This window comes from Panthera tigris, chromosome A3 (genome assembly GCF_018350195.1).
Source record: "Panthera tigris isolate Pti1 chromosome A3, P.tigris_Pti1_mat1.1, whole genome shotgun sequence".
In the NCBI taxonomy this organism is placed as follows: Eukaryota; Metazoa; Chordata; class Mammalia; order Carnivora; family Felidae; genus Panthera; species Panthera tigris.
The window spans coordinates 117623548-117648981 of record NC_056662.1 but is presented as its reverse complement, the minus strand read 5'-3'; the positions used below and the strand labels follow the sequence as shown (position 1 = coordinate 117648981).

The 25434-nt window shown below is 44.7% G+C and overlaps 1 protein-coding gene across 1 annotated transcript; it reads right to left on the bottom strand.

Moving 5' to 3' along the window:
- Positions 1–1380: 1380 nt before the first annotated feature.
- GTF3C2 (general transcription factor IIIC subunit 2) lies at positions 1381–23569 on the bottom strand. Its single transcript, XM_007088893.2, has 19 exons — positions 23474–23569; positions 14973–15243; positions 14488–14809; positions 13614–13899; positions 10882–10976; positions 10391–10468; positions 10171–10269; positions 8862–9089; positions 8582–8693; positions 8273–8381; positions 7157–7182; positions 6844–6973; positions 4565–4709; positions 4298–4459; positions 4009–4096; positions 3630–3758; positions 2980–3129; positions 2722–2829; positions 1381–2426 (listed from the first exon to the last, which is right to left on the bottom strand). Exons 2-19 carry the CDS (start codon positions 15217–15219, stop codon positions 2208–2210), a joined length of 2733 nt encoding a protein of 910 aa, XP_007088955.1. The 5' UTR covers positions 15220–15243; positions 23474–23569; the 3' UTR covers positions 1381–2207.
- Positions 23570–25434: the final 1865 nt, after the last annotated feature.

Below are 25434 nucleotides of genomic sequence, written 5' to 3'. Positions count from 1 at the left end.
GAGTGAATTTACACTGGTAAATATAATAGACCAAATGAGGTAGGTTGGAAACAATTGTCCTCTGAAGTCAGGCTGTCTACATTCAAATCCCAGCATCACTACTTAGTAAACTGACCTTATTCAGACTGCTTAAACTCTCAATAATAGCAAGTAAAATGGGGCAGTACCTACCTCATATGATTAGGTAACATGCAAATACCTGAAATAGACCAAGTGCTTAATAAACACTTGTTTATCCTTTTTTCTTCCTTTCCTCTTGAGAACACATGGGAGGGAGAATATTTACTAGAGAAATCTATGAAACTCCTTGATGAAAGGTGAGATTTGCATTGGGACCTTGAAGGATGAACAGGGTTTTTGTGGAGATGATGAAAAAGGATGCTCCTGGAGCAGGGAAGTGTGAGCAAAGGCACAAAGAAAGAAAAGCACAGGCATCCATGGATAGTATAAAGTGTACACATTGGGAGGGAAGGTTGAAGTGGAACAGCCTGGGGAGAAGAGGGTTTATGGTGGAGAAAGACAGCAAGGGCTGAAAGCAACCTCCTGATTTTCTTTTGGAGGTGGAGACCAAGGCTAGAGTCCACAGGAGCAAGGCTGCCAGCACTGACCTCTAGCCTCAACAGCTAGGGTCCCCAGGTCCCATCTTTTCTGCCACTGAAAGTGGAATCCCATGAGGCAGTGTTAAGGGGCTGCTGTGTAGAATGAACAAAGCTTCTCTGCAATGGAAGGCATTTCCTTGTCAGCTCAAAAACAAAAGTGGCACTACCAGAGCCTGATCACAATGGGACGGTAGAAGACTGGACTCCTTTGCACCGACATGGGTTGTGGTCCCTCTGCTGCTAATAGTCTGGTTGCCTCCAGCTTGTTTCCTCTTCTGTACAGGAAGGAAATTGGAACTGCTTGATTCCTTTCTTCTTCTTGACATACGATAAATTCCCAAATCCAAGAGGCAGAAAGCTATTCAGATATTTGGCCAACCAGTCTACAGTGCCAGAGGGTTTTGTTCCAGGTAGGTGGTAGACTAATCTCCACTCCCTTCAGTTGGAGCTGGCTGTGTACTTCTTTCTATCTTCCGAGGTCATCTGACTCCTCCCTCCCCTCCACCCCAAACTTGATTGTACTCCTATACATTCCAAGACTGTAGTTTGCCTATTTCTCATTGCTGGGGTCTCTCTCTGCTTAGGAGGCGGTACTGCAGTCCCTAGGAGTCTGCAGCATCCCACAAGAGGACTCTAACAAGAGGAGATACAACAACACATTACTGTATTTGGGTTCTAAACACCTATCTGGAGAGCTGAAATAAAGCAGCTAGACATGTTTAATAACTCAACGATGTGCCAGGATCATGAAGGACCAAAAATGATGACGTGTAAAGAATGGTTAAAGTAACTGAAGATATTTAATCTAGAGAAGAAAAGACTTGGGAAACACATGATAGCTATTTTTAAATATTTAAAAGGGCAATCACAGGGAAGAATGACTAGATTTCCTAATAATCATGGTGAAATGTATAGAAGTATACTCTTTGACTTGATATAAAGGAAGATTTTTTTTAAAACATGACTGCCTAGGAGTGTTCGAGTAAGGTCAGACGACCAGTGATTGGGAATATTTCATAAGCGGGAGCAAGTAAGATCTGAGCCACTGTTCTACTGGTAGGGCGTTTGTGGTGTTCCTCAGTTAAAGAAGTACTATAAGCTGCTTCAATCCAATAAATTACTGTCACCCCTCATGGGCCTGTGTGTTGGTTACTTTGAAGAGGAAGTTGAGAAGGCAGTAATACTGGATCCTGGAATATAGTCAGACAGGAGCCTTCATACAGATACCCTTTCCAGTTCTCCAAACACCCACTCACGTGTGGTCTCAAAAACACCCAGTACCTTTACTCAGCTTTACCCACTTCACAATATGCTCAATATGAGCAATTTGACTCCCAAGCCTAGGTCAGGCCTGAGTGTTTCTCATGAGCCATAGTTTTAGGTGGAGGAGCCTTGAGAGTTTGTGGAGGGAGAGCCCCCCTGCCCGCAGGGGCCTGTGATGACAGAGTCTGTGGAAGGAGAGGTATCTAAGGAGTCCTGGCAAGGCAGGTCTAAAGGTCCAGGTCTGGCAGCGTCACTATCCAGGAAGACCCCAGTTCCTATGGCCCTGTGGTTGGGGGCCATTTGTTCCTGGCAGATTTCATTCCAAAGGTCCTGTGTGGACCACGACTAGGGACTGGGCAGAAGGCGATGGCTAGTTGGAGGGAAGCCGGGCCCTTTGATAGGGGAGGACGGCTGGAACATAGCAGTGAAGTGGGCTCGGCTTTCAAGCTGCATACGGTGGCCCAGTGGTGAGGTGAGTCCACGGACAAAATGGATCCGAACCAGCCCTGACTGTCCCCCAGATACCAGCCATCCATAGGAATCCAGGTTTGGGCTGAAGCGGACCTGTGCAGAGAACAGAAAACAAAAGAGAGATGCTCACAGTTGGTGCTTTAGGGTGAGTCGTAGCTGTAACAGGAGGAAAAAAAAAAGGGCCACAATCTGAAAGGATAAGACCACGATGGGGTGAGAGAGGTAGAAATGAGGAATGTCTATCATGCTTTGCAGAATGAGGTCGCCAGAGCTGTTTTCCCTTCTCAGCTGTCTCTGTTATGTGTTCATTGCCCATTTCACTGATCATATGTCCAGAGTTGGGAGGAAACGAGAGTGAAGAAATGTGGAGATGAGACCAGGCTTTTACCTTGTGGATAGCCTCCAGCTGCAGCCTGTCCAGGCAGAGCTGCGAATGCCCCTCTCCTTCCTGCATGCGCAGCATTGGCTCTCTGTGGAGCAGATCGTGGAAGGAACCCTGGGGAGGGGAGTACAACAAGAGAGAGAAAGCCAGGGGCTTCTTAGTCTCGCATCTTTGGGCTACAACTCCTTAGAAAGCCCTACTATACCAGGACTAACATTTTCTACTTTTTCAAATGCCACACTCATTCTCTTGGCCTCAATTTACCAAATCTGTGTCTTGAAACAGCAAGTAGTGATGGCTGACAGTTTCAGCGTAAGTTCGAGCCTTGGGAGGGTTGGGGGCCTCCGATGAAGCAGAACGGTCTCGACCTTCAGGGCTGTCCTGATATGGCATCAGATCTGCTTTATATATAGGCTAGAAAGGAGACCCTGACATTAGGTTCCATAATACTGAAGACGGAATAAAAGTAAAAGAGAAAATTGATTTTGGGTAGGAGAGACTTAAAAGATGGAAGAAGGTCATATGTTTGAACATATGCTCAGATGCACTAAGGTAGAGAAGATTGTGTACAACTCTGTGCTGAGATTTCCAGGGACCAGGCACCTGGGTGGCTGAGTCGGTTAAGCATCTGACTTCAGCTCAGGTCATGATCTCACGGCTTGTGAGTTCGAGCCCCGCGCCAGGCTCTGTGCTGACAGCTCAGAGATTGGAGTCTGCTTCAGATTCTGTGTCTCTCCCTCCCCCTCCCCCCGCCTCTCAAAAATAAACATTAAAAAAGACTTCCAGAGACAATTTCAGGTCTGGGAGACCTCATACAAATTTGTACCCTATTGTTAATTTATAGTTCTAATTTAGGAGATCACGTGGATTAGGACCCAACAGATGGTGCTGCCATTAAATATTCATATACGTACGAATCTTCGCTCTACAGGTCGCTTGACATTTATTGGGTTCAGTGCCATATCTGGCAATATAGCTGCAATGAGCTCCCCGGATATATCTCCCGCAGCTATTGTCCCAAGCCAGTCGGATCCTGAAAGACTCTAATAAGAAGAGACAGATGTCTTTCATTCATTCATTCACTCATTGTTTCAGTTCTGTGAACTGGTAACAACTGCACACAGTCTGAGGTGGGCACACACACACATACAAATGAGCTTATGCATAACCCTTATCCCTGATGATACAGTTACCATACATCTCTCTTTTTCTATCCAAAACTACTGCCTCTTCCTGACCACCAGCAGGTGAGTAAAGTAATCGTTTTCCTGTGTAATGAAGACGGGGGCTCACCCAGACAGTGCCTTTTCGAGGAGCAGTGAAATAGGCCTTGAAACCAAGGTAACCAGCATCAATATAATGAATTCCACAGAGTCCATAACTGTAAGAGGAAGAAAAAAACACTTTCCTTTTTCCAAGATTGGATTAATTTCCCTTCCCCAGTTCCTTCCAGAATGCAGACTACCTCAGTGTTTCCTTCAGTGCCCAACTCTGAACTCCCCTCTCCCCACAACAACCTGGCACACTTTGTACCCCAACCCTTAGGGCCTGTCCCAGAGCCCCTATGTGTATCCTGCCGTACGAGGCATAGCAGTTGTCCTGAGCCACAGTGACACCATTGTAGGGGAGCAGCCAGGCCAGCTCTGTACTCAAGAAGCGCTTGATAGAGTTTATGGGTTCATAAGGTCGTCGAAGGTCCCAGAATTTGATTTTGCGGTCACTTCCCGCAGAGACGAGGAAATGACTGTGGAAAGAGGGGAGAAAAGGGAGCAGATCAAATCTGAGCAAGGCTGGGAGCATCAGCCTGCCCAGGCTTCACCTCCCACACCACAGCTCTCCTGTCCCATACCTGTTAGCTTTGCACCACTGAAGGGCACGCACAGCCTGGTCATGGGCTAGGAAACACTGGAAAGGGTAGAGTTTCAAGGAGCCGTCAGAGAGCCGTATCCGCTGCAGGGGTGAGCTGGTGGGAAGGTTCCAGAAAACCACCATGCCTGAGGTAGGGATAGAATGTGTAGATAATAAAGGCAAGTTCTCCCTTCTTTGCTCTAATGTTTTCCTCTGGGTTCCTAGGACCTTTGCCTTTTACCCTCAGATGTGACCCCCTTATGAAAGGATATGTGGATCATGATGATCTAGGCAACATTCCCTCCGTGATATTTTAGCTCCAACTCTCATCAACAAAAAAATAATAGCTTAGTGTGGCACTTGCAGTTGACAGCTGGACTGAATACACCAGTAGCCTGGACTCCCTACTAAATAAAAGCAAAAGGCTTTTTAAAAGGCATAAACCCTCTAGGACAAGGGTTGACGAACTACAGCCCTTGGGCCAAATACAGCCTGCTGCCTGCTTTGGTAAATAAAGTCTGACTGGAACATGGTCACACCCATTCGTTTACCTCATGTATGGCTGCCTTCAGTTTTCAATGGCAGAGTTGAGCAGTTCCAACAATGGTCAAACAGCCCACAAGACATAAAATATTCACTATCTGGACCTTTAGAGAAATGTCTGCCAACTCTGCTCTAAGACAAAGAGAACAGGCAAGGAGCCAAAAGCAACAAGATGTGGAGAAACAGAAAACAAACGAAGAAATAGAAACGAACTCTGCTGACCCAAAAAGCTGCCCCTGACCGGGCTGGCGGAGGAGGAGGTAATCAAAAGTAGAACTCTGATAAAAAGAAAAGAAATTAAGGAACAGTAAGAATTTAATCAACAAAAGCTGGGGATAATATTTGTAGCTAAAAACTCAGGAAACGTAGCACCTCTGAGCCTTTTTTGAAAAAGCTCATTGGCAGGGGCACCTGGGTGGCTCGGTTAAGCATCCGGCTTCGGCTCAGGTCATGATCTCACGATCCGTGAGTTCGAGCCCTGCGTCGGGCTCTGTGCTGACAGCTCAGAGCCTGGAGCCTGTTTCAGATTCTGTGTCTCCCTCTCTCTCTGCCCCTCCCCTGTTCATGCTCTGTCTCTCCCTGTCTCAAAAATAAATAAACGTTAAAAAAAAAAAATTAAAAAAAAAAGAAAAAGCTCATTGGCCATGAACTCCAGCTGAGCCGTATCAGTAATTTGGCAACAACGGCAGCCTGAGGTGAACGGACGGTGGACACACATGATCATTTCAATACAGAATTAAGGTAAAATAACTGGGAATCAAGACAGCAAAACAGCATCAACAATGACAGCATGCAAATGATGAAAAATCACAGTACCAAAAGAAACACTGAGAAGACTGAGAGGGCCAGCAAGAAGCGTGAGAGTGCTAATTTCCTGACCTCTGTAGGCTGAGGCTACTGATGAGGTCTGACCATGAAATTGTCACCTGATAACTCCAACTACTGGACTGCTCTTTATCATTCTTTCCCCCTCTTTTTAACCTCAAGAAGATCCGAAGGAATGGATGTCTCTGTGGTGAAGGAACATTTATGGGAAGCTTAGCCCATCTTTCAGTTTCCAGTCTTTTTCTTTTATAAAATTAAAGTGTAATTAAATTTCATACATTTTCATTTAAAATAGCTTATAAAGGGGCGCCTGGCTGGCTCAGGGGGTAAAGTGTGCGACTCTTGCTCTCAGGGTTGTGAGTCTGAGCCCCACAATGGGTGTGGAGATTACTTAAAAACAAAATCTTTAAAACAGCTTATATAGGGGGCGCCTGGGTGGCTCAGTCGGTTAAGCGTCCGGCTTCAGCTCAGGTCATTATCTCATGGTTCATGAGCTCAAGACCCACACTGGGATCTCTGCTGTCAGCATGGAGTCCACTTCAGATCCTGTCTCCCTCTCTCTGCCCCTCTGCCACTTGTGCTCTCTTTCTTTGTCTCTCAAATATAAAAAACATTAAAAAATATTTTTAAAATACATAGAATGATCCCACGGTCATAGAATTCTTTCTCTCGCCATCTGATCTTTTTATCTTTATATACGCATACAGAACTCCATGAAATGATGTTCACCGACTCTTAATTATGGTTTTTTGAAAAGATTTCTAGTGACTTTCTTCTTCCTTCTTTGTATTTTTTTTACATTGCTTGAACATAATGCCCAACACTGAACCAAAAAAGAAACAACCAAAAAACAATAAGCATATATAAACTTTAAATAGCAACATCCCCTTATGTTTTGTTTTGTTTTGTTACCATTATAGTAGCCAGCAGCCAGGTGGTGGTGGGGCCGGGTGGGCATCCAGGCCAGGCTAAGGCACTGACCACACTCAGAGGGGTCCGAAGCTTGCATAGACCCCACCTGAAGGGTCGCCACACATTGTACCTGCAGAGACAGAAGAGCCGGGCCTAGGGTTAGGAATACCTACCATTTGCCACAAAGGCTCAAATCAGTGTTTAATCCAGCAGGATGGGGGTTTTTCAGTGGCAGAAGGAGACTCACTGTGGAATCAGTAAGGGAGGCTCGAGAAGATGGAGCCTTGGCTAAGGTAGCAGATTCCTCACTCACCTTATAGATGGCAGGCTTCACTGCATCTGTGAGGGAAGAAGAGCGATGCTCTGAGAACAGAGGACTGAAGTCCTGATCTGCCTTGCTCTTACATCAGCACCCCTAATCTGACGATGACCTTCCCTTATGCTCATCTCTCCACCAGCACATTGATGAATCTACCTCTACCTGGCCCCATCCCCTTCCCCCACCCTCTTATAGTGAGCGTGTCCTTCCTCCTATCAGAATGACTAATTGCTCCACTCTGCTCTCTCCCTACTCTCTCACCTTTTCCAGAACTTTGCTCATCTGGTTATCTTTCGTTTCTCCTGAGCGATCTGCTTTTTCTCCCTAATGGATCATTCTCATATGCATACGTAAACATGCACCATAGTCTCCTAACTCAATAAAACAAACACACAAACAAAACCTTTCCTTTACCCCTTATTCACCTCCAGCCACCACCCTCATCTATGTGTTCCTCTTCACGGCCAACCTACTTGAAAGAATCGTCTACGCATCTGTCTTCACTTCCTCACTGCCTATTCCCTCCTCAGCCCCCTCCTCCACCAAACCACCAAGTATGGCATTTCTCGGGGCTCAAAACTGGGTGCCCTCTTCTTTAAATACTCGGGACAGTTGAAAATCAAGTTTGACAAATAGGAGATGTCTTTCCCTAACCCCTTCCTCTTCTTGCTCATCTTCAGCTCTATATTCTCTCCCTCTCTTCCCAATGAAGAGAGGGTGTTTATGTGTACACGGAGAGGCACACATAAACATGTGAAGAAAGGAGAGGTGAGTATGGGACTGAGGGAAGGAGAAGAGTGTGGCAGAGGCGATCAGGGGAGATCACGCTCAGCACATAAGCTGTGGCAGCAGGAGGGGAGGGCCTGAGAGCACACAGCAGGCAAGGGGGAGAAAGGGGGTATGCTCAAAGAGCCCAGTGAGAAGACTGCAGGAGAGAGTACCCCTTTTGCAGACTGCTAAAGAGACAGGTGGAGAACAAAAGGTGTGAAGTCAGAGTGGGTAGGATGCCGAGTAAGGCTTGGTCCTAGAGGCTGGGCCAGGAGGGGCTTCAGGGGAGATGGACAGACCCTGCTGCAGCAGCACCACCCCCTCGCCTGCTGCACTACTCACCTGGGGGCTGTTGAGCCAGCAGAGCCTCTGGATGGGGCAGACTGAACAGCAGCACCTTCCCATCTGAGCAGGCAAGAGCCAAGAGGCCCAATCGGGGCAGAAGAGGAGCCTAGAGGGGGAGACCAGATCTGTGCTGAGGCTTGCTGCCTTCAGAGCCTCTCAGAAAACTTTTGAGGTTTTGGCCCCTGGAAACGATATGGGGTTGCCGGGAAAACTCCATCCACCGCTCTCTGTCTCCTCTGAGAACTCGCAGGGCCTCTCTGCTCTGACTCTGAGTCCTAGAGCATACCACAACCAACAGGGAGGTACCTTCCGAGGGGTGCCTGGAAGTTCCCATGCTCCACTGGGGCAGAACTTGAGGTCCCAGATGCAGCCATGGTCACAAGCAATCCCATAGACAAAGTGGGCCCTGTTGCCAGGACTGAGGAGAGAAAGCATATGGGGAGAATGGGTAGGGAGAAGGGGCCTAGGGCTGCCAGAGCCTGTGCTCTGCCCCATCTCCACCCAATCCAAGCGCCCCAGCGCCCCTGCCCAGCCCCATCCTTCTCCTCAACCACCCTCCCACAGCAGCATTCCAGCCCCACCTCACCAGCTTTCTTGCTGCAAGGTCCCGAGGCCCCAGAGTTGGAGCAGCCCGGGACCCGAATGAAGCTGGCTCAGTGCGTGTGTCTCATTCATGTCAGGGCTGGAGAAGAGGGCCACATACTGCGAAGCTGATGCCCCCTCTGGCACTGGGCACCAATCCAGAGCCCAGAGGGGTCCCCCTGTGAAGAAGGACACATCCCAGCGCTCTGGGTGTGCTGTGATCGAGCTAAATCTAGAGAAAAGTCAAAGATGGGATGAAGAAAGGAATGAATAAAAGGTAATAAGGACTTCATTAGGTGAATGGATAAGCATCCAAACAATGGAATATTACATGGCACTAAAAATAAATGAGCTATCAAACAATGAAAAGGCATGGAGGAACCTTAAATGCACGTTTAAGTGAAAGAAACCCACCTGAAAAAGGCTACACGCTGTATGAACCCAACTATGTAGCATTTTGGAAAAGGCAAAACTATACAGTCAAAAGATCAGTGATAGCCAGGGATTAGAGGGGAGGATGAGTAGCTAGAACACATAGGATTTTTAGGGCAGCAAAACTACTCTGTATGATCCCATCATGACAGAGACATGTCATTATACATTTGTCCAAACCCAAAGAATGTACAACACCAAGAGTGGACCCTGACGTACACTATGGACTTTGAGTGATGATGTGTCAATGTAGGCTCATTCATCGTAACAAATGTACCCTCTGGTGGGGGATGTTGATAATGGGGCAGCTGTGCATGTATGGGGGCAGGGGAGTATATGGGAGATCTCTGCACCTTCCTCTCAATTTTGAACCTAAAACTGCTCCAAAAAATTAAGCCTTTAAAAAAAAAAAAAAAAAAGGTAATGAGGACAGAATGGGAGCTCCACCTGGAGCTGGTATGAACTAGCTTAAGCAAGGGCCAGAATATCAAGAACATTCTACAGGTGACAATAGTCCTTAGCCACCATCTGTATCTTCCTCCTTTCCTTCCAAAGCTTGTCTAGCTCTAGTTCACCTTCAAAGATGACAGGCTGTGCATTCTGGTTTACCACAGGGCTCTCCAGGGCCAGTGTGCCCAGGTCTATCTGAGTAGATGTGACCTTGTAAACGGGTTTGACCTTCCATCTCCGTAGCTGCCCTCAGTCTGGCCAGCAGTGATGAGCACTGCAAACTACCTGGGTTGACCAGGTCTAGCAAGGCCTCCCACCCTGGGACCAACTGGAACAGCATCAGGGGAAGAAGAGGGCCAATATGTCATCCCTTTCAACATTCATTTGTCCTGTTTCTATCTCCTAGAACCAGAAAGAGATGCAATCTTCACCTGTTTATTCGGTAGAGTGTGCCATCTTCAGGAAGTCCTTCACGCTGTACAGAGAACAGTGGAGACTTCTCCTGCTGGGGCAGGTAGGGCGCCGCCTCACTGGGGGCAGGCAAAGGAAAGAGCATGAATGTGGAAGACTTTCACCCACCCCAGGATTTCCTGTCCCTCTTCTGATCCCAGGAGTGTCACCCCCTCCTCGGCTTCAGAATGTCTAACTTACAGTTCAGACAACAAGTGCCACTTCCAGGCTAACGGAATCCACTCTGCAAACTCCCAGTACGAGTGCTTCTGTTCTCGGCTGGAGGGACAGAAGCAGCGTTAGTGAAGGAGGAGAGAAATTCTTGGGCAGCTCTGTCCAGTAACCTGTGTGCAGTGATGGGAGGGATCTATTATGTGTGCTGTCCAACGGATACATTAGCCGCTAGCTGTAAGTGGCTATTGAAATGTGGCTAGTGCAGCTGTGAAACTAGACTTTTCATTTCATTTTAATTAATTTGAAATTACATTTAAATGGCCACACACACAGCTAGTGGCTTATGTCAGACAGCACGGCTCTGGAGCTCTTGCCTTTAGAGCGGTACCTTTTAGTTATGAATGTCTTCAGTGTCCTGCCCTGTGAGTGCCTTCCCTCTTTCCCATGGCCCCACTTCTAGAAGGTCCTCTGCACGCCAACACCACCCCCGCATCCCCAGCCCCCTCCTCAAGCCTCACAGGTCCTTGGTGAGATGGAGGCACTTCCAAACTGGAGCCATGATGTGATTTGGTAAGCCATTGGGAGCCATTCCCCGGCAGTGTGGCTTCTGTTTCTGAGGATCAAATGGAAAAAAAAACATAAGCGAGAGAACTTTACAGACTGGAGAAAGTCCCCGGAAGACAGCTTTCCCAGCTTTTACTTTTCTTGGTACTACCTCCTCTCTAGCCTCTGACCTGTCAGTGTCTTAAAAGATTGATGTTTCCACCATTACTAGGACTTCACCTTCTGCAAAACCTGTTATGTATTTTCTTATTTATTTTTTTGAAGTTTATTTATTTTGGGGGGGGGGGGGAGAGACAGCATGCACCAGTGTACACGAGGGAGGGGCACAGAGAGAGAGAAAATCCCAAGCAGGCTCTGTGCTATCAGCGCGGAGCCCAACCCCACAAACCGTGAGATCGTGACTGGAGCCGAAATCAAGAATTAGGACATTCAACCAACTGAGCCACCCAGGTTCCTGGAACCTGTTACGTATTTTCTGTTCACCTTCCTCAGCGTCTCCATGGCATTTGGTTCAGAGGACTCACATTCGCTTCCTCAAACTCCTGCCCTATGGGATAGTGTCTCCTTGTTCCTTCCTGCCTCTCTAATATTCCTCTGCAGGCTCTCCCTCCTCTGACAGGTTTAGTTGATGATGGTATTTCCCCGAGTCCCTCTGTCTTCTCCTCAACCCTCCCTGCACACACTCCAGGTAATCTCACCCCATGCCCATAGCTTTGACTTCCATCATTATGCCTGATTATCAAGTTTATATCTTAGAAAATGTAAGCTTTACTCAGTTTCAGCTTCTCTACAAATTCTAGACTTTTACAGTGATCCCAAGCCATATTACAGAGCGTAAAGCAAAAGGAAAAATCAGTAATACAGTTCCTGTCTTTATTTAAAACCTTGATATTTTTCTTCATCATAAATCTGTTGCATCAATTTTTATTTTTATTTTTTTTTATTAAAAAAAATTTATTTTAATGTTCTTATTTATTTTTGAGACAGAGCATGAGCAGGGGAGGGGGAGAGAGAGAGGGAAACACAGAATCCGAAGCAGGCTCCAGGGTCTGAGCTGTCAGCACAGAGCCCGACGCGGGGCTTGAACTCACAGACTGTGAGATCATGACCTGAGCTGAAGTCGGACGCTTAACCGACTGAGCCACCCAGGCACCCCTCAATTTTTATTTTTTAAAATGTTGCATCAAAATACTTTTCTTGATTACTGAGGGTTTGGGACTCCCTTAAATGTTGCACTTGAGACAAGGCAGGCACTGATCTCACATACATGACTGGCTACCAGACATCTCTAGTAGGATGGCCCATGGCCCACAGGCCAATTCAACATGTCAGAAAGTGAGTTCATCATGGGGGGTTATATGTAAATATGAATCACAATTCCACTCCTGAAATCATTATTATACTATATGTTAACTAACTTGGATTTAAATAAAATTTAAAAATTAAGGGATGCCTGGGTGGCTCAGTTGGTTGGGCATCCGACTTTTGGTTTTGGCTCAGGTCATGATCTCACAGTTCATGGGTTCAAGCCCCATGTTGGGCTCTGTGCTGGCAGTGTGGAGCCTGCTTAGGATTCTGTCTCTCTCCTCTCTCATTACCCCTCCCCCAACTCGCGCTCGCTCTTTCTCTCTCTCTCTCTTAAAATAAATTTTGAAAACTTAAAAAAATAAATTTCAAAAGAAAAGGAAGTGAGCTCATCGCCTCACTGCTCACCCACCCCCCTCCCCCACTGCTCCTCTGTCCTGAAGTCCAGCACAAGAAAGTACCATCTAAGTTAGAAACTCCTACTCCTTCCTTTCCTGTGACTGCCAAGTGCTGTTAACTGTCTCAAACGTCTCTTGCATCCGTCCCCCACCTTCGCTTGCTTCATGGCTTGATTCAGACGCTCCCTATTACTACCTGGATACCTGAAGCTGTCTTCTAATTGTCCACTGCTGACTGACCTATTGTCCTAACTAATTATATTTCTACTTAAAAACCTTTGTTGTATAGAGTTTCTGTGTGTCGTGATGAAAACGTTTGGGAAATGGGTGGTGGTGATGGCTGCACAACACCAAGGACACGCTAACACCACTCAATCGTACATTTTTAAATGGCAAATTTTATGTGGTATATTTTACCACAATTCAACAAACGTACAAACACCTGTGTTGGCTCCTTCCAGTGGTCGTCCGGCCATCCTCCCGAGTTTGATCCCAGCGCTCTCCCCTAGACCCTCCGAGGTCCCGCTGGGCACTTCTGCACCCTTGGGAACTTGCTGAGAGCTCTCAATAGCCCTGCCTGCTCTAGTGTCCTGTCCCGGGAATTTCTGGGAAAAACAATCCCTCTGGCAAACTGCCACTCACCTCTCAAGACCTAGCCCAACCGTCACTTCTCTGGGAAGCCTGAGTAGTTCACTACCTTCCTCTACACGCCCAAAGCACTGTGTTCAGTCCCGGTGAAGCACCTATCACACTGTGGACTTAGGCAGAATGCTGTTGCAGTCACATGCGTTTCCTAGTGCAGAGTAGATGCTCGGTATCTGAATGAGTAATCTCCTGTACTTACACCCGCAGCCCCCCTGCGCCCCACCTGTTTTTGAGGGTGTCCCTTTCTTCCTTCACCTATTTTGGCCATCAGTTACTAGGCACCCTGTAGACCCCCTAATAATCCTCCTATTTCCCTACTTTCTTATTCATTCAGTTACCCCGGAAGTGGATCCTCGTGGGGTGCTCCGAGGCACCGCAGGCTCGGGGTCAGATGAGATCTCGCTTGGAGCCTCGCTTTCATTTCCATCTTCAGCCTCAACCTGGAGAACAAAGTCTTCATCCCGTGCAGTGTTATTCTCTTCTTCTCCACCTTGACAGGCTGCCTGTGGCTGGCTTTTATTTGGTTGGGCAGGGCTGCTCACTTTGGGGCTCTCGGGACGGGGCACTGGAGCAGGCAGGGTTGTTGAGAGCTCTTCAGCCAGTTCCTGAAGGTACAGAAGTGCCCTGTGGCACAGAGCAGAGTCAGAGCCATACTCACAGACACTTAACTGAGAGCCCCTTTTCCAGATACTTAGCTGATTCTTATCTCACTGGATCCTCCCAAGGACCCCTGCAAAGCAGCTATTAATTTTCCCTTCCCCTTTGATAAAGACCCAGAGATCCAGGGAAGTTATGGACTTGGCCAAGATAAGACTCAGATCATGTTTGTGGAATGTGAACCCAGATCTGCCAACTCTAAGTCCAAAAGCACTTTCACTCTACCACAGAGATCAGTAAGAGCCAAGGGAAGAATGGAAGGTCACAGAGAGACTGATATATACTGGGCGGTAAAATTGCAACGAAGACCTGGAGGAAACTGAAAAAGGTGACAGGATACAAGGCACAAAAAGCAACCTCCTAGACAGACAAACTTAGCAACAGGCAAAAGTTGCTGCGGTAAGAGCTAGAAGATGGCTCAAGTCCCCAGAACCCAGACGTTACCCCTGCTTACCTGACGCCTCACCACAGCCTCTCAGCTCTCCAACATCTGTCCCACCCTGATTCCCTTCACCCCGACCCCCCCTCCACCGAGCTGCGCCCCACAATCCTTACACTTGGGCAGCCCTTCGGCGGGGTCGTTCCCCAGGAGGGGTCTCAAAGTCCTCAGGGGGCCTCTTTGGAGGTGGAGACTCTGGCTGATCTAGGTCTTTGGACAACTTCAGCAGTAGCAGCTCTGCCTTGGACCTTCGACCTCGTTTCTTAGGCATGGGGGCAGATAGAGGGCTGGATTGATCTAAGAGACCAGGAACCAGAGGGGCTGACGGAGGATTAGGTTGTTGGGGCCTTTTGGGGCCTTTCCGTGTCCTACCACCTCTCTTCCGGCCAGGCTTTGAGGCCCTAGGTTTTGAGACCTTTGACATCTCTGAAGAAAGATCTGTAGAGAAGAATATGGGTCTGTGAGACGGGACCAGAGCTCAAATCTCTTTGGCAGAGATTATACCATACCCAGGTTGGTAAGATCCTGTGAGCTCACCCTGCTCTCTGTCATCTGAAGCTAAACATGGGGAGATTAAAAGATTAAAGGACAAGGTACATACCTTGCTGTTCAAGTCTGGAGAAGCTTTCTTGTTCTGGAGGGAGCCTGCTCTCATCAAGAGAATCCTCAAATCCAGGCAAAGGTGGAGGTAAAGACATCTCTATGGAAGCCTCAGCACTGGTTATTTCTGAAGAGGCCGTGACATCAAACTGGTTTAGCACCTCTTGTCCAGGAGAGTCTACCACAGTCATGTTCCTCACGGGGCCGGCCTCCCCCAGGGCAACACAGCCGACCCCGCAGGTATCCATCAGCACCCCCTAAAATGGCTGTCCCTGCACAGAGACATATACGTGAGGAGAAGGCAAAAGCTATTTGCACTGGCTCAGATTTTTCTACTTTCCTGTCTTTTCTCTTCCCATCCCACCCACCGCCTCCCACTTCCCCGGGGGAACTATTTAACAATAATTACTAAACATCTTCTGTGTTAGGCACTATTCTAGGAATTGGGAGTATGACAATAAGCAAGACAGCTAAGGGCCCTGCTCTCATGGAACCTACACACTAGTGGACCTGGCAATGAACGGATAATAAGAAAGTTACCATTTATTTATTAAATGCTTACTATGTGCCAAACACTATATTGCTTAGCCAATTTAAAGCTCTTACATTTTCTTGTAAGGATAATGCAGTGAATGAACAATTATCCAACTCCTTTCCCTAAAGCCCAATGAAATAAATCACCCCTTTCCCCTCAAAAAATTGAAAGAAAAAAAGAAAGAAAGAAAGAAAGAAAGAAAGAAAGAAAGAAAGAAATCACCTGTTATGAATCCAGGGAAGGGCCACAACTTCCTAAAACAGACTATAAAGAATAGTTGCCAAATACATAAAATTTAGACCGCATTGAAGGAGGATGCCCAGAGCTAATCCATGTTTGTGAATACCAGTTAAGGAACAAATTTATTTTATACGTAAGAGTTATCTAGTGGCCTGCCATCAATCTTTCACCTGAATAGGGGAGGTGGATAGCTATGAGACAATTAAGGAACATCCTACTATATTAAGAGACCTTTCCCACATTGAAGAATGGGCTAAAGGTGCTCCTGGCTGGCTCAGTAGGTAAGAGCATGTGACTCTTGCTCTCAGGGGTTGTGAGTTTGAGCCCTATGTTGGGTGTAGAGATTACTTAAGAATAAAATCTTAAAAAAAAAAAAAAAAAGAATGAACTAAATAATTGTCACAAATCTTCATTTTTTTCAAACTCAGAAAATCAATTGTGTCACCATGGACCAAAGTAAACTGACAGAGATAAACAAAGCATTGACCACCAAACCAAAAAGCTGAGCAACACAGAACTCTGCAAGGGCCCAGTTTTTGGTTAGAATAACATACCTTTTTATGACAAAAAGGGAGAAATACCTCAAATCCCAGGAGGAACCCCCCCATAGGTCTGTACATGCCTTAAGAATAAATAATTCATTGGCCTCAGCTGAAAAGTGTGTTAATACAAAGACCATAGGAAATATACAAATTAAACTTCCCAATTGTCTCTCTTAAAGAAGCTACAGTCTAAACATATTAGAAATATATTAGAAATAGCCAATCTTCTAACTCAGGTGCTAAGGAACACTGTGCTAAAGACATAGTGTTATATCGCCAACATAAATAGAGGTCAATGAGTATCCATCTACCCTGTTCTTTAGTAAATAGCAAGCCCTGAGAGAACTACTCCATTCAAAGTTAGTAATAAAAAGGATCCACATGAAATCTATGCACAGATACTACGGAAAGAATCAAAAGGACACAAACAAATGAAAAAAGATGGAAAGTATCCTTTCAAAGAAAGCCTCCAGAAAACAGAAGAAAATTTGCAACAAAAAATGTCTGTATAATACTTAAAAAAAAAAAAAAAAGATACTGTGGATCCAAGAAGAGATAAAAGAAGACAATGGGGAGGTGGAGACTGAGCAGTCATAAGGAAAGAAACTGAGTAAAATGGATAAGATCATCATGAAATGAAATGAAAACCAGGGGAGAAGCAAAATGTTGAAAACTGTACTGCTATAAAGAGATAAAAGTGATTAGTGAGATGATATAGATGAAAAAGAGGATGGAGGGAGTCAACGAGTCAACACATGAATAACTGATGTTCCTAAACAAGAGAGAAGGAAAGGCTAACAGAAGTATTAAAAAAAGAAAGAAAGAAAATAAAAGAAAAGAAAAGGGAAAAAAACCACTTAACAGAAGAAAATTTCCTGAAATAAAAAATAGAATACTTTCCTGAAATAAATGAAGACCCTGGTCTATCAATCAGAAGAGCTTAAGGTGTAAAAGGCAAGTAAAAGTCAATAAAGAATCATCAAGACCAAGAAATACTTGAGTGAAGATACTAAATTTCTCCCACAAAGAGAAAAGTAAACATCAGGTCAGCCTCAGAGTTCTCGGAAACATTTGATGCCAGCAGATCAAGAAACACAAAGAGGGTCAAGAGAATTCTTTACTTAACTGAGACATCATTCACATAAAGGCAACAGGATGGTATTCTCAATATGCAAGTCTCTAGGAATTATAGTTTTAAAAAAATCAACTTGAAGACCTACTTCAGCCAATGAAAGACAAATCAATACAAAGAACTTTCTAAGGTTTTTAAATTTTTATTTAAGTTTATTTATTTGAGAGAGAGAACACAAGTGGGGGAGAACGGCAGAGAGGGACAGAGAATCGCAAGCAGGCTCCATGCTTAGAGGCAGGGCTCAATTTCACCAACCGTGAGATCATGACCTGAGCCAAAATCAAGAGTCAAATGTTTAACCAACTGAGCTACCCAGGCAACACAACAACTTTCTCATGGAGAAGCTGTGGTATAAAGATTGCAGTAAGCATTTAACCCAGTGACACATTGAGTTTAAACAACTGTGGTAACTACCACTATAAAACAGACTCTAATTTAAAATTTTGAAAGGCCCTGCAATGTAAAAATAAGAATTTTCTGACTGTAGTAGACTAAGACAAAGAAGTATCCTGCTTTTGCTGCTAAGATCGGTAACTGGAGAAGTAAAGGGCTATTAATACCATTTAGATATTTAACGGAACTAAAGGCAGTATACTCTGTTGCTTCCAAAATACCCAGCAGACCACAGAAACCAGAAAAAAAAATTGTTTTAAAGGCTGTACAATAAGAGATTGAAAATAAAAGAAACACAAAAAAGAAAAGAAAAAAAAAAACCTACAAAGAAGATAAAGATACGTATAACAATGACCAAAAATCAATCCATTCATTTAAAAAAAAAAAAAGAATAAAGATTTGGATTGATTTTAAAAAGCCAAACTATATGCTTTGAAGGAGTGTCTAACACAGGGCCACCTGAGTGGCTCAGTCAGTTAAGCATTCAACTCTTGATTTCAGCTCAGGTCATGTTCTTGCAGTTTGTGAGTTCCAGACCCGCACTGGGGTCTGCGCTGACAGTGCGAAGACTGCTTGGGATTCTCTCTCTCTCCTTTCTCTCTGTCCCTCCCCCACTTGCTCTCTCTCTCTCTCTCTCAAAATAAATAAATAAACTTAACAAAAAAAGATGTCTAATACAAAGGAACTCAAAGAGCTGTAAGTCAAAAGATACATTAAAATATATAGGGTAAATGTAAGCACAAAGAAAATAGAGGAGTTTTGGTAATAGCAGAGTTGAGTTCAGGGGGAAAGTATTAAACGAGACAAAGAGGGAATACTTTGTCATAAAACTTCAAATTATATAAAAGATAAATGTCATGAACTGTTAGACGTCAAATGACAGCATCAAAACAAAGCAAAATCTTCAGGAAATACAAGAACTACTTCTTTTAACCATTGACAGATCAAGTAGATAAGGACAGGAAGACATGAATAAAATGATTATTTGACCTCTCTATCGGTCCTGCTTCAGCTGCACAAAACAGAATCCTCTCTAGCCAGTTCAGCTAAAAGGAATTTATTATAGGGTATTACATGGTTCACACCAGTGGTACCTAAATTGTGGTGGTCCAGGCAGCATCAACATCACTTGGAAATTTGTTAGAGTGCAGATTTCCAGTCCTATCCCAGACCTATTGAATCAGAAACTCTGGGATGGGGCCAGCACTTTGCGTCTTCACAAAGCCCTTCAGATTACGAGGAGGCACCCACAAATCACGAAGCTCCTGCCACAGCTGATGGCTCCATGAATTGCCTCTGCAATGATCAGAAAGTGACCTAACTGAACAGGAAAGACCCTTCTCTGGCTCCCAGATCCAGAATCATACCACTGCCACAATCTGAACCAATAATATGTATTGCCTCCTGGCCTGGCTCTCTCCTCTCTAAACTGAAGTTCAATTCGAGTTCTTCAAGAGCACATTTAATTGGCAAGACCTAAATCATATTCAAAATTTTGGATGGAAAAAAATTCCAGGAAGTGAAATTTCTATCTTTCCAGGCTCTCAGTGGAGGTTTTTCCTTCTCTCATGTCCCACCTACCCCATAGTAGAAAGTGGGATCAGCATCTTGTCAATTCGTCTCCAATGCCACTTCTAGACCAAGAGTTCTCCCTGTCTTGTAAAAACTGTTCTTGAAGCTCAGAACATTCAGCTAAACCATTGCTACTCACTTGCTGTCACACACTGGACCTTGTCATCACACAAAACCTTTTAACCTCCAAAATCACAAAGACATCCCACTATCTGATCACAACCTCCCATCTTTACAGCCAGAGTGCTCAACTACAATCTATATCTATTCTCCAACCATATCAAGTCACTATCTATTGATCTCTCCAATTTCTCCCTGTGTTGGCCACATCCTATCTAGCTTAGATTCCTTTATTTGAATCAGATTCTTGTTGATATTGTGAAGTTCCTTTCTTATCTTTTTGCTCTGCAAAATTGGCAAAATTTAAGCCCTGGATGAACCAACCATCCTTCTTTTCCATGTGTGCATCTAAGGTGCCCCACTGAAACAGCCAGGTGCCTCCCCAACTGCATTTAAATGTCTGTAATTACTGGGATGCCTGGATGGCTCAGTTAGTTAAGTGTCTGACTTTGGCTCAGGTCCTGATCTCACAGTTCATGAGTTTGAGCCCCACATTGGGCTCTGTGCTGACAGCTCAGAGCCTGGAGACTGTTTCCGATTGAGTCTCCCTCTCTCTCTGTCCCTACCCCACTTGCCCATGTGAACTCTCGCTCTCAAAAATAAACATTAAAAAAAGTAATGTCAAATAATTCTCATCTTAACACACATACAACTACCCTTTAACCCATATTCCTCCTCCCTCTCACAAACTTTTCAAGAGTTCTCTGCACGTGATGTTTTAATTACCCTGCTTCATTCTGACTAGGATTTTGCCTTCCAACTCATCACTGAAGCTAAAGCCTCCAATAACTGCTGTGTCAACTAATTCAGTGGACACTTCTGTTTCCTTTAACTTGATCTCTTAGCAGCACTGATGCTATTGATCACTCCTTTCTTGAAACATTGTCTTTTCTTGAGAAGCAATTCAAGTGCAATAAAGTTTCAGATCTTTACAAAATTTCCTCAGTCTTTTAGAGTTGTCTCACCCACACCCATAAGCTTCTTTGTTTCTTTGCAAATGTACCTCTTTTGCCTTTCCCAAGGGATCAACTTAGTTTCCTTTCTTTTCTGAGTTGTCTTTATAATACTTTTAGTTGAAGTAGAATACTTGTAAATATGTGTAGAATATAAAGAATAACAATAAAGCACCTGTTTATCTGCCACATTACAACTTAGTTTTAATAGAAACAGTAATTCTTTCATACTCAAAATCTTTAAAATTTAAACATATATCACAATTATATAAATATAATGACAAATTAACTGACATAAAAAATGTTGAGGACCATCACAATGATTCTTGGCAAGCATTCAACTCCACCAGTGAGAACAGTGACCAGGCCTATAGGAGAAAAGTCTATAGGCTTCAGGTATGCAGTGTGCCATGAACATCAGTTTGTATGCTTTACAGAGGAAATGGGGAATGTCAGTTAACACAGGGAGCTAGTTAAATAGGTATCAGTTAAGAGAACTTCTATGTATGTCTTAAAGAATTTCCACATCAGTGCACAAATACATATCTCATTCTTCTTAGATACTATCCAGTGTTCCATAGAATTATAGTTCATTCGGATATTCCCCATTTGATGCACAACTGAATCACAACACTATTACAGACAATACTGCAATAAATATCTAAGTACAGATCTCTTCGTTAATGAGAAATTATTTTCCAGAATAATGATATGAAGTGGAATTATTGTACTGGATTAAAGGATATACACATTTCAAAATTTAATAGATACTGCAAACAGCTCACCAAAACAAAAGTCAATTTGTAATCCCACTAACCATATATCAGTACCCATTTTGCCACACCCTTGCCAATCTGATGGATGAAAGAATTCTTCCCTATTGTATTTATTTGCATTGTCCTGATAATGATTGAGGTTAGCAACTTCTTTTTATATATTGGACATCTATTTTTTTTTTTTATGAATTGCCTGTACTTATAATTTGCCCATATTTCTATAGTACAAAGCAATCTTTTCCTTATTGATCTGTGGAATTATTTATGTTGCAAATACTTTGTCTCTACTTTTAAAAAAAACTTCGTTTAGGGGCACCTGGGTGGCTCAGTTGGTGGAGCGTGAAAATCTTGATCTCAGGGGTGTGAGTTCAAGCCCCACACTGGATGTGAAGCCTACTTAAAATAAAATAAATAAAATAAAAATAAAATATATTTTTAAAATGTTTATTTATTTTTGAGAGAGACAGAGCACAAGAGGTGGCAGGTTGGAGACAGAGAGACATAGAATCCAAAACAGGTTCCAGGCTCTGAGCTGCCAGCACAGAGCCCGACGTGGGCTCAAACCCACGAACCCTTAAATTATGACCTGGGGCGAAGTCGGACGCTTAACCAACTGAGCCACCCAGGTGCCCCATAAAATATTTTTTTAAAAACCTTTGTTTATAACGTTTCTTGCTAAACTGAAATTATATTTACTGAGTTAATTTTTTTCCTTTACGACTTTTCCTTTATGACTTGTTTGTGTCTTAAAAAGGCATCTCCTACCCCACTGATATAAACATACCCTATTTTATGTTCTTCTAATACTTTTTCTAGTTTTGAATCTTAAATGTAGCTCTTTAGTCCATGTGGTATTTTCTTACGATAATAAGAAGTATGGGTATTCACTTACTCCATATGTATCTTCCCTGAAAGTTTCATAAGGATCTTGCCTGATTCACTACTGAATCCAGAACCTGGTACATGGTAAGTGCAATAATTAAACTTTGTTGATTGAATGACCACCTTCTCAAGGTGCAAAAATCCCTTCAAGAATTCATTTCTCTAGAAGGCAGCAGCAGGGTATGGTGGTTAATTTCCATTTATGATTTTATAATACAAATTCTAGACATAAGTAAAGTAAGGGATGTTTAATAAATTTTGCTAGAGTTTATAAAAGTTTACATTTGCACCTCAACTTGTTTGGAATGCTGCTTCAAGGCTGCCAGGATTTCCCTAATCAAGGAAAATGATTAGTTAACACAGTTCCTCAACTATAGAATTACTTTAAACACACTGTTTGGTCTAATACCAAAGTGTTCCTATGGTACAGCTGGTGGTATATGCAAGATTATTTTAAATGATACAAAAATGAGTTTTATTTTGATTGTGTTTTTAACTTGTATAAAAAACTCTAGTCCATGAAACCCATGGTTTCATCTTTCTTGCTTAGATTCGGACTAAAGCACTTAAATTTTAAAAATAAGCCAATTTTTAAAAACTACTAAGAAAACAATACATTTGATAAGAAGGGATGACAAAAAGTAACCAAGGCACAGGAATGGCTGAAGTGTGTGTAACGATATGCCACTAGGGCGAAGAGGCTTCGCCAAACACTACACCTCTCTAACAAAGTGAGTTACTAGGGTGGGGCTGAAGTCGCCACCTCTGCCTTCGCCAGCAGTCAGGCAACTTGCTGCGGGATAAAAGGACTAGGAGGGAAACATAACTGGCCCTTGGCTGCGCCAATGGGGTTGCAGCGCGCGGGGCACAACCCCGGGGTTAAAAGAGCCTCATCGAGGAAAATGAGACACAGCCAAATGAGAATGACCCGCTACCACTCTAGGGGTGACCGTCTGCCCTTCCTCAGTCATGGGCGTGAAGGCAGCTTCCATCCCTAGCCTGGGCTGGGGGCGAGCCCTGAGTTTTCTGAGGCCGAGGACTACTGTAGGTTTGCTGAGTCCGAGGAATGCAATGTTAGCAACGACGCGGCCAGAGCACAGGATGCCGTGTTACCCGCACCGCGTCGAGAAAGAAGGCAAGAGCCATGGTTAGCAGGGATAAGGGATGTCCGGTTGCACTACAGGGAAGGAGGTGGGGAGCGTGATGGTTTCTGCAGCAGCGCGGGGGCTGGAAATCGCGATGCTGTGCAGAGGGAAGAGAGGAGCCGGGAGCTGGTTCCCATTATCTTAGTGCTATGGGAAAAGGAGGAGGAGGAGGAATCGTGGGGCCCCCGCACACCCCGCTGCGGTACACTCACCCTCACCAAAGTCCTTCCGGAAGTCCAAGTTCGAAGATGGCGCCGCCTGTCTGGTCGCGGTTTTATGACGAAATCTGGTAGCTACTCTTTATTGTCCCCCCCCCTTCCCCTCCCCCTCCCCCCGCCTCCGCCCCTCCGGCCGCCAGTGCACAAGGTAAACACGTGAGTTTGGTGGGGACTTTGTGCCCGAAGACGTTTTCTCAGACTATGTATTCCACAATGCAGTGCGGCGAGAGTCCCGCGCCCTTTCGGAGCGGTTGAAGCTCCTGGGCTTTAGCCGCGCAGGGGACGCTGCGTGGCCTTCTGGGAATTGCAGTGTCAAGAAAGGAAGATTGACGCCTGCGCGGTGATGGTCGTCGCGCCCCGCGGATTCCCAAGGGGCCCGTACTAGAGCCTCGAGTGTGCGGCGCGCCCAGGCCTGGTTGCAGTTCCTGAGCACTGGAAGCCTGCCTAACGGTCAAGGCTGCCTGCCGCGTGGCGAGCCGGGCCAGGCTGGAGTGAAAGTAACTACTCGGCGCAGTCCCAGAAGAAGACAGACTGAGAGATGAGGAATCCCTGCCGCGGCCTGCCAGAGGATGACTGGGGCCTCCGCGAAGGGCAGCCACTCGTGAAGTCAAGGATGGGCCCTACTAAAACACCTTAAGGGGGCCTGGGCAAAGGACAGGGAAGGGGAGCCAGTAGAAAAGTCTGGCGTGGGGATGCTGCTCTCGCCTCAGCCTCAGGCTTGGACCTTGGCCTTGGTTGGGCATAGGCCTTGCCGCATTCCCCGGGAGGTGGGATGCTGGTAAAGCTCCGCACTTCGCTCAGGTCATGATCTCAGGTTTGTGAGTTCAAGGCCGGAAAGAGGCTTTCTGCTGTCAGCAGAGTTGGCTTCAGAACACCTCCCCCCCATCATGCTTTCTCTCTCAGAAATACACATTAAAAAAAAAAACAAAAATGGGGGAGGTGGGATGCTGGTGGACAAAGAAAAAAGGTAACAAATTTCTGCCTTTTCCTGAGACCTTTAAAGCCATATAAACTTCACAGGTCTCCACCTATCAACTGAGAGAATTCAAGATTTATAAATAGGGACCAGAAGAGGTGGAGTAAACCAGCCTTTCTCTTCCCCCAAAATCTCACCTATTACATTCCCTTGGTTACACAAAACATTTAAGAAAAACGTGGGAGGAGCTAGCTAAGATTTAAAAGCAGGAGTACAGGGACTCCTATCCCAACCCTCTTAGCATCCTAAAGGCAAAGTAAGGCTGCTCTGTGGCTTAGGACTAACTTTGTGAGAACGCAAAATTGGGTGCAGCCAAGGCTACAGTTCCCCGAGTAAATTACATCTGAAATGCTTGTGGGATGGACAGCTCTCAGCTTTAAACACTTCTGTAATCAACAAATGTCTCTCCACTCCTGTTGCCTCAGTTAGGCTATGTTTGACTTTACTGCAAAATCTTTTATATTAGTTGTATTCATTTTTGGAGTAAGATATTCGCATGGCTCAAAATTCAAAGGATACATAGGGTGTAAAGTGAAGGCCTCCACCTGTCTCTACATCCACACAAGCAGTTCCTTGTTACAGATTCAAAATATTTTATATATTCATGCACATATGCAAATGCATATATATCTTTCCCCTTTTAGTTCAAACAGCAATTACACACTGTCCTGTATTTGGCTTCTCTTAACTCAGTATACTTTGGAGATTGTTTCATTTCTGTACATAAAACCTTTCTCATTCTTTATCATGACTGCTTAGTAATGATATGAATGTAGTATATCATTGACCTTGAATACAGGGGTTAGGGGTGCCAAAACCAGTGTAGTAGTGGAAAATCTACATGTTAACTTTTTCTCCCCCCAAAACTTAACTACTAAATAGCCTACTGTCCATACACCATCAAGTAACGTGTATTTTATATGTTAATATGTATTATATACTGTGTTACAGTAAAGTAAGCTAGAAAAAGGAAAATGTT

Coding starts and splice junctions, on each gene's coding strand:
- GTF3C2 (XM_007088893.2), bottom strand. CDS start 15,219: ATGGATACCTGCGGGGTCGGCTGTGTTGCCCTGGGGGAGGCCGGCCCC. Junction 13,900..14,487: donor CGCCGAAGGGCTGCCCAAGT/GTAAGGATTGTG, acceptor TCTGTGCCACAG/GGCACTTCTGTACCTTCAGG. Junction 10,270..10,390: donor TGGCACTTGTTGTCTGAACT/GTAAGTTAGACA, acceptor GCCTGCCCCCAG/TGAGGCGGCGCCCTACCTGC.